At 43.0% G+C, this 9052-nt stretch overlaps 1 protein-coding gene across 1 annotated transcript; it reads left to right on the forward strand.

Moving 5' to 3' along the window:
- Positions 1–3068: 3068 nt before the first annotated feature.
- LOC104961481 (apoptosis-stimulating of p53 protein 1-like) lies at positions 3069–7204 on the forward strand (the record flags this gene model as incomplete). The annotated part of the gene is made up of 4 exons (XM_010789776.1): positions 3069–3214; positions 3599–3765; positions 3909–4108; positions 5272–7204. Coding segments are annotated over 4 exons (555 nt in total), but the record flags the coding sequence as incomplete, so codon positions are not given.
- Between the last annotated feature and the right edge of the window lie 1848 nt (positions 7205–9052).

Below are 9052 nucleotides of genomic sequence, written 5' to 3' on the forward strand. Positions count from 1 at the left end.
AGTTCGTCTCTGCTAGAAACCGAAGCGTGATGTCTCCGGCCTCGAGGAGCAATAGTTGTGTGTTCCTTAGCTCCTGCTTCTCTTTGTGTCGCATGGCGTTTATATGGATGTTCAGTTTGCAAAACCGTTGTGAAGCTAAAAGTTCTTTCTGCCAGTTAACGCAAACGGCGTGCACTTGCAACGGACTAGTCGGAAAAATCGGCGTCAAGAGGTCACTTCCCCCTCTGAGGGAGGCGTTCGGCCAACCGCATCAAAACCGGTAAAGGCAACATGTCTGGCTGCATTGTCGCGGGACAGACACGTGTGCCTCTGGGCGTGAGACCAGCAGCCACTAGATGGCGGAGACCTTTTCGGAAGTGTTCATGCAGCCAACCTGTGGTTAACTGCCATGCGTAAAGCTAACAACGTACGGCATGGACCGCATGGTAAATGCGACGGTGGGGACCAATGATGTTAACATGAAATGGACCTCTCAAAAAATTCCATTTTTATTGTCGTATTAACTTAATCGTCAATGATCATCTCTCTTGGTTTATACGTTTCGGGGGTACGAGTAACAAATTAATACTAACGAATTCTATTCCTTATTTTGTTTTTAGGAGACAGCATGGTATAACTTTAATATAAAAACGTAACAACAACTTAGCGTAGTCAGCGGGGCATAGCGGTATTATACTAGTTTAGCGATAGCTTGACCGATAGCGTTGTCCGCCACTTAGCATAGCATAGCGGACCAAAGTTTCATAGAAATTACAAGCGAGAAGGAACCAGACCCTCCCAGAGCCCCGCTGTCGGTCCCCCCCGTTCCGTCTCGAGGTACCTCCCCCAGAGCCCCCTGTCGGGCGCCCCGTTCCGTCTCAAGCTCCTCGTCCCCGGCCCGTAGCTCCCACTTCTGGTGCCGACCGCGTTGAGTCCTCCGGCCGAACGTCGCAGCGTTCCGTAGCCGACCTTCTCAGTCCTCGGCCGGCTCCGCTTGTGCTCGGTGAGTCCGCCGGCCCGAACTTCGCAGCTTCGTCGCCGACCTTCTCAGTCCCTCCGGACCGAGCTCCGGCTTCTGGCGCGTGAGTCCCCCGGTCCGAGCTCCCACTCCGGCGCCATGCGACCCCTTGAGTCCCCCGATGGAGAAACTTAACAAGCAGCAGTGGTCCACTGAAGAGACCAGCTACCTACTGGGAATCTGGTCTTCTGAAGAGGTACAGAGGAAGCTGGAGCACAATCGGCCATTGTTGTTGTTGTCGGTGTGAGCTGTGAGGGGTTTCCGCACGGTTTGGCTTTATGAAGCAGGCACGCAAACGATGACGCAATGACACAGCACCAGTCGGACTCTGGGCGGTGTGAAAAGAGCCGGAGCTAAACCGAAGAACCGGTTCTGAACCTGAAAAGCTCTGGCACGGAGCTTGAACCGGAGTTGCGTTGGTGTGAATGAGGTATCTGACCATTCAGCAGTAAGGTTGGGAACCGAAACTCGGTTCCAGGTGAGAACCGATAAGAAAGTACCGGGTACCCATACAAAATACACAATTTCGGTTCTGCTTAACGGTTCCTAAACGCGGTAGACCCTGTATTCCACCGGGTCCGTCTGTGCCGCAGTGACTCGGTGGAATACAGGGTAAGGGCGGACTGGCCATCTGTGTGTTTAGGAGAATCACAGAACGGCCGGTCGTCAGGCTCGGTACGCTGACGGCCGGCATTTTTTTAAACGGCATCATGTAAGTTGCGCTGACAGGCAACAGAGGTCCACAGTTGCCCAGCAGCGAGGCTCCCCCGCCCTCCCGTAGACAGTTCACGAGCTCAGTCACTTCATAACAACAAAGATGGATCGCGGTAAACGCTCTAAAGTGAGGCTCCACTACACTAAGGAAGAAAAAGACAAGGCACAGTGTAATGCCTGTTAATAGCTAATAGCTCAGTTAAAGTAAAGCACAGCTATTGTGCAATACATTTGTATTGCATGTATATTTTTTATTTGTAAAAATGTCAGTTAAAGCTTAAATGAATAAAGATATTTTTGTTATCTAAATGTTTGACCTCTTTTTTTTACACTTTTGGAATCTAAACGGGGAATCGATAAGAACCGGAATCGATAAGCAGAACCGGAATCGGAATCGATACATTTCAAACGATACCCATCCCTATTCAGCAGTCGAGAGTGTTTACGTCACTAGTTTAGCATATTCAGCCCGGTTATTGGCCCGGTAAGAACCTTGATTTTGGAGGGCCAGAAACAACGTGAAAAAGTAGCCCTGAGCCAGAACTATCCCTATTGGAAAAGCAAAATAAAACGGGCCGGGTTTGGCACGGCACGCTTAAACCGTGCTACTCGCTGCAGTGGAAATGCGCCATTGGAGACTTGAGAAAAGTGCTGACTCACTCATCAAACTCTAGCTTAAGGAAACATGCAAATGCTTTATAACCAGAAACAAGACAACTTCAAGAATGTTACAAAAACAATGCATCTTCTCCAGTTTTGCTGAGAATTCAGACTCACTTCACCGAGGTTTTAGAGAACTGTGATATCAATATGGATATTTTTGGCATTCTTCCATTGTTGCTTTAAATAGGACATATAATGCTAATTTTCAGGTTCATAATTGTATGTAGTGTCTCTACTGTGACATGTCTCCATGCTTTAATGTTCAAAAAGCTCTTTATTTTTCTCATACTGCCTGTGCTGCAGCACCTCTTTTCACCCACTGTCTGAAACCAGAGCCCTGTCTGCTCTGATTGGTTAGCTGGCCAGCTCTGTTGTGATTGTTCAACCGCTTAGAGATGTCCCGCCCCTCAACCAATCACAATGTGTTGGAGCACAAGCCAATAGAAGCACGAGTGTTACATAGTGATGTCACTGTGTACAGAAGTAAACAAAGGGGACCAATGGAGGTGTTTCAGGCAGGGGGGGAGTGTTTGGGAGAGAAACTCCCTCTGGAGGGAACACATGGATTTTAGCCTTGCAGACCATTTACATGCACAAAAACGTATACACACTACAGGGAAGGGCAAACCATAACAAACAGAATATGGCTTCTTTAAATAGCAAATCATTCTGATATCTGTGTATATCTTTTCATTATCTCCTTCAGGTGGAAAACCCCAGTATGCCAAATGACGAAGGCATCACTCCTCTTCACAATGCCGTGTGTGCGGGCCATCACCACATTGTGAAGTTCCTGCTTGACTTTGGAGTCAATGTGAACGCAGCTGACAGTGATGGATGGTCAGTACCTTCAGCCGCTCGCTCAATCATGTAATAGTCCAGACTAATAGTAGCACAGTGGCTGCTGAAGGGCTGCAGGGTGTTTGGGTAATGAACACGCTCTGTGATGCTGCGGCTCAGAGGCAACAATGACACACATAAATGCACTTTTGACTCAGCTGCCCGGGCAGTATTGTGGGAAGAGATGCAAAACCCAAAGTTACTTGATTTAATTACAGATGCATTTTACTAGCTTCATGTTTAATAAATAAATGTTTCTCGATGACATTAATTGTGTTAACCCTCTTTAGTATTTACTACAAGTGCATTACGGAAACATGTTTGAGCTTTCTCGATTGAGTTCTGAGTCTTTTTTAAATCATATTTGAATATTTTCCCTCCCAGGACTCCTTTGCATTGTGCAGCTTCCTGTAACAGCGTCCACCTCTGTAAGATGCTGGTGGAGTCAGGGGCGGCCATTTTTGCCACAACAATTAGTGACGTGGAAACAGCAGCAGACAAATGTGAAGAAATGGAGGAGGGCTATACCCAGTGTTCCCAGTTCCTCTATGGTAGGTTCATACAGACAGAAACATTGTGACCCAACAAAACGTAACTCAAAAATAAATTTAAAAACTGTGAAATCTCTACTGAAAGCAACATAATCATAACTGAAGTTGTGATTCTAACCATGAACACTCTGTACCTCTCACAGGCGTCCAGGAGAAGTTGGGTGTGATGAACAAAGGCCTGGTGTACACTCTGTGGGACTACACGGCCCAGCAGGTCGATGAGCTGTCCTTCAGCGAGGGCGATGCCCTCACCGTGTTGCGTCGCCGTGACGACACCGAGACGGAATGGTGGTGGGCGCGACTTAGCGACCACGAGGGATACGTACCCAGGAACCTACTGGGGGTGAGAGAACGCTAAGACACTATTACAACATACACCTTTCCATAAATATTTATATATTTGTTATATCATCTTTTTATTAGTTTCACTCATGGGAATAAAGACAAGACAATTCAGAAAGCATTTGGAACTCTGAGCCATTCACATGGGAGTAGTAAGTCCTAAGTTACCTGCCCCTTACTCAAAAAAAAATGGTCGGTCGATCACAGTTGCTTATTAACCAATACTAACAGCAACATGAAAACAAACAAAATAATGAACCATCAGAGAAACAGATTAGATGGAATCTTCATACTGTAGAATGACTCTTTCTGTATCAAATTTATTGGACTGAATAGTTGGACCATTCAGAGAGTGAGCTGGATACAGCACTGGAGGGGGCGCTAATTTTTCTATGAACATTTTCAGGCACTCTTCCATTTCCAATTCGACCAAAGCACATGCGCATTTGTGATGCATTAAGCCCCACCTCCCTGCCTTAAACTCCTGTTACGCCTCACGTTCGTTCTCAGCTCCACTTAATGAACTGAGACAGAAAATAAGTCTAGATTCTACTTTTAGCGTATTTAACAACTTAATTCTTGTGTAATTCAGTTTTTACTGAGTAAGTGGGGTTTGAATACTTAAATTAAGCATTTCAATATGTTACAAAGTTTCACTTCTTCCACATAAAAAATACATACAATTAAAAAAATATATATGAAAAATGTAAAGAATAATAAATTAAAGAAACATACAAAGAGATAGAACATCAAGCAGTTGATGAATACAACGGGTGTCATCAAAGCTGATTCACAGACATCACTTTCCCAACTGGGAAAAGTATAAGACAACCGTTGTTTGGTTAGAATAATATAATTGTCTTTCACACAGGGTGAGGGAACTATGCATTATTGAACAGGGCTGGTGCTTCTGTGCAGAGCCGGTGAAGCCTCAGACAGGGCAGAATGCTCAGGACTCATTTATTGTACCAGTAAACCCAGCTATAAAGCCTTAATAAAACCGTCCATCACTGTGTGCCTTGGCATTAACAGAAAGAAGTATGTGAAATGTAAATGTACCCACACTCTTCTAGTGAACGAGCTGTGATCAGCAGAGGAAACTCAGCCACCTTGAGAGCCATGTTAACATGATGTAATAACCCTGCCCTCTCTTTCTCTCTCCAGCTGTATCCAAGGATAAAACCCAGACAACGCTCACTGGCGTAAAGCCCAGATCAGACGCTACGTGCACACGCGCATGCATAGAGAAGAAGAGGAGCCACATGTGGGAGGAAGCATTATCCAGGGAAGAAAGAACAAAGGTAGCAGGAAAAAGAGAAAACAAAGAAGGAGCTCGCAGGAACTTTTTCCATTTGTTTGGATGTGATGCTGGAACCACAAAGCCACTTTATGCTAGAATCATAATATATATTTTCACTGCAGTAAAAGGAAATTGCCTGTTATTTTGAGTTTGGCAACTTCACACTAGTTCAGCCGCATGAGAGAAGCTAAGTAGAAAAATATCTTGAGGCTCAGGACATGAAAACACGAGCTCAGATTCATCCAAATAACCTCATATTTGAACTTTATTTTTGTATGGTGTAAGGAGAAGTGGAGAGAAGATTGAAATGCAGTACAGGTTAAAGTAAGTGTGAAGGAGAAGCAGGACAGAGGAACGTGAGGTAGTGTGTCTCTGAATGTGTTAAAGGGATTTAGATGGAGCAGTGTTAGTCTGGATTAAAGTTGGATGTGCAACCACAAGACTAACAAAACACGATCCAGCAAGTTTATGATGCATGGTGATCCTCAGCAAACCACATGTTGACAATAAAATGTTATGGCATGGTAACAAAACCTTTCGTTTGAACTGACACCAGAAGAATATTTCATTTCTGGCAAAATAATAAAAGGAGCATCTGTAAATGATTATGAATGTCTCAAACGTTTACTATAGAGTGGTGCAGGAATGATTCCTAAACCTAGGAAATGAGTTAGGATTTTATTCATTTTAAATTCTCACCTTTTTTTTAACCTGTTTTTTGTTACATGCCTGTATTAAGGTCTGTGGTTAACCCAAGCTGAAGAGACTTTCGCGCTTTGTCCTGCGACATAAAATACGTCAGTAAACACCACACTTACTTGCTTCTAAATAAGACTAAACGTCATCACGCCCACCATTAGCCACCTTTAGCTTAGCCGTGGTGACCTGAAGTCATGTGATTCTGATGTAGCTTTTTTATAGCCCATGTTAATATGTGGAGGTTATCCTGCTGAACAAAGCGTGTAAGTAACAGATCCATGTGTCTGCCCCAGAGTTTCTTTTCTGGAATATTCCCAAATCCAATAGAAACATTCCATTGCCTTTTTTTCTAGAGAGCCCTTGCGATGCTAACCTCCAGGTCGGACCGAAGTATGTCATTACTGCACAACTCGACTCAGCACTGGTCCATGCTGTCATATTAACATCTGTTTAACTGTAGAATGGTTGCTGCCAGTAAGAGAGGAGGAAGTAAGGAAATCGAAGAATGTGAGAAAAGGATTTTTGAAATTTGAATAATGTTGTCAAACCAAAGCAGCTATGAAATGGGAATAAGGAGATGACAATTTTGTACACATTTAAATAAAACCTCTTTAAATGTTTACACACAAAACACCTTTTCCAGTAGCCTATAGGGCCTGGCACATATTGGCTATACTGATACCAGGTTGAAACGCAACAATATGATAAGCCTGTGTTCCCCATCCATAATAAAACATATTGAAAAATATAATTGTACACATATTCATGGTTAACTGCTATAGTGTTAAAATGAAGAATCTAAAGTGTGAAAACAATGTGACCTTCTCAAAAGTTAATGTTTAATGCCAATGATTTGTTGTTTCATTTAAACACTTGTTTTTCTACTGTTACTGTTATTATTAGAAACACTGCTGTCATTTCTTCATGTCAGTGCTGGCACCACTCACTGCTGCCCCCTAGTGTACAGAACATGCTGTGTAAAATATGAGGCAATAAGTTGTGATGTTTGGTGTGAGAATGAGGTGTGTGAACCATTACTTTGTGTATATGCAACCTGTAACTACACGGCTAATGTATGATAATAATAAAGAAGTTATAATCCCGTACAGAGAAACAATGCTGTCACTGATTTACTCAAGATTGTGTCATAGTAACGTGAATAATGAGGGGAAAAAACATCATAAATACACAAACACTCTCACACATTCCCACCCACACGAACACACACACACACATCCCATCATCCAAGCCTGGTAATAAATGGTGGACTTTAGAGTTCTCAGGTCATTAAAGTCTCTGCACCGACAGAGGTTTTCTTCACACGTAAGTTTATTTCTACTAAAAGTCTATATTTTGTAACCATTTGCAAATAGTGTTTGAATCCAAGGAAATTATACAACCTTCCCTTGTTTCAAGAGCTAAACAATACTGTCTTAAAATACAAAAATGTGTAATGTTACCACATAAAACAGTATAAGATAAGAAAGAGTTGTTGGAACAACCAAAATATATGCCTGGAGGTTTATCTGTGAATTTCTCTGGCCATCACAAATATATAAATAAAGGTTTATATATTTATAGAACTTCTGCTGATTTTATGCTTTTTTTTCTCTTTTTCCTGAATATCTTGTAATATACTGCATGTTTAGCCCACTTGCATTGCCTTAAAGTTGAACGTAGACAAGATACAAATAACAATGTGATGGCCTGCGCTGGCCTGCCCATAAGACAGAAATCAGGTCTTAACATGGTACAGTTGCTGATCCCATTTAGTGACATGTGCACATTTATAACACATTGCCGTTCAAATAGCAATTGTAATCATATTGTTGAGTATATTTGATACATTATGATCTAAAAATATCCCAATAAATAAATACTGTTATTTCTGAAAAAGTTTTACAAGTTGCAATTTTATTTTTGTTCCCGGAAGTGGTCTTGTTTTGACGCTTGCTCTGCTACTCTCATGATTGCTACATCATTTAGCATGATGTACCGTGCATTGAAACTATGAACATTTTTTTTAAACAAATTAACCAGGTCGCTCTTAGGCCGGGGGATCTCGCGGGAGAGGCTGGTTGGCAACACTGGACTGTGACTGGACGAGAGATGGCAGAGGGAAGTGACGAGGCATGAAGCGAGTTAGGAGACATGGACGTAGCAGGCGGGAGTTGTTAAAATGGAAAATGGGATATAGTGAGGAGAAAGAAACGTAAAAAGGGAGGAAATACTAATTCGGATGAGAGCAATAGTGAGGGGGAAAGGAGAGAAAGAGTAGTCGGAAATAGGCAACAGGAGTTCATGGTGGTTGTGAAACTTGCGCAAGAGGGAGCTTCGTTCGGCGTGTGGAACCCTATACGCTTAACTAAATCCATCAGTAAAGAAATCGGGGAGGTAATGAGTGCTAAAGTATTGAGGCGGCCCCGGGGCCGCACTGAAATAAGTGTACCTCGAGGTCAACCTTTGGGGTGACGTTGGGGGACCACCTAGTTCTAGTATACGTCGACGCGATAGGTAATATTAATGTAATTATGATAAGTGCCCCCCAGAGTTCAGTTCGACCTCCAAAAGGGAACTCGCTCCCGTCTAGTGCATTGGTTAGGTGTCGGGGTAGCGCAAAAGTTGACAGCTTTACAGGCGATGTAGACATATTAAGGTTATTCATAGAAAGGCCTTCGGAAAAACATAAAGTTTCCAATAGTCTTGGCTCTCCGGATAGAAGAAATTTAGGGTAACGCAACAAGTAGCACCTTGTAGTGAATAAAAATGTAACAAAACAATTAAGGGAAGTGTAGTGTCGACTATAAGACTGCCTAAGGAAAAGTGTTGAGGGACCTGATTCGAAAGAATGGTCGACCTTGTCACTTGTAAAGTGAAACAATGGGAAGGTACCGTGAGTAAGAAATAACGAGAGGGGACACGAGGAGCATAGGGTGTTAACTATTT

This window comes from Notothenia coriiceps, unplaced genomic scaffold, assembly GCF_000735185.1.
Source record: "Notothenia coriiceps isolate Sejong01 unplaced genomic scaffold, NC01 NC01_scaffold00033383, whole genome shotgun sequence".
NCBI classification, from domain to species: Eukaryota; Metazoa; Chordata; class Actinopteri; order Perciformes; family Nototheniidae; genus Notothenia; species Notothenia coriiceps.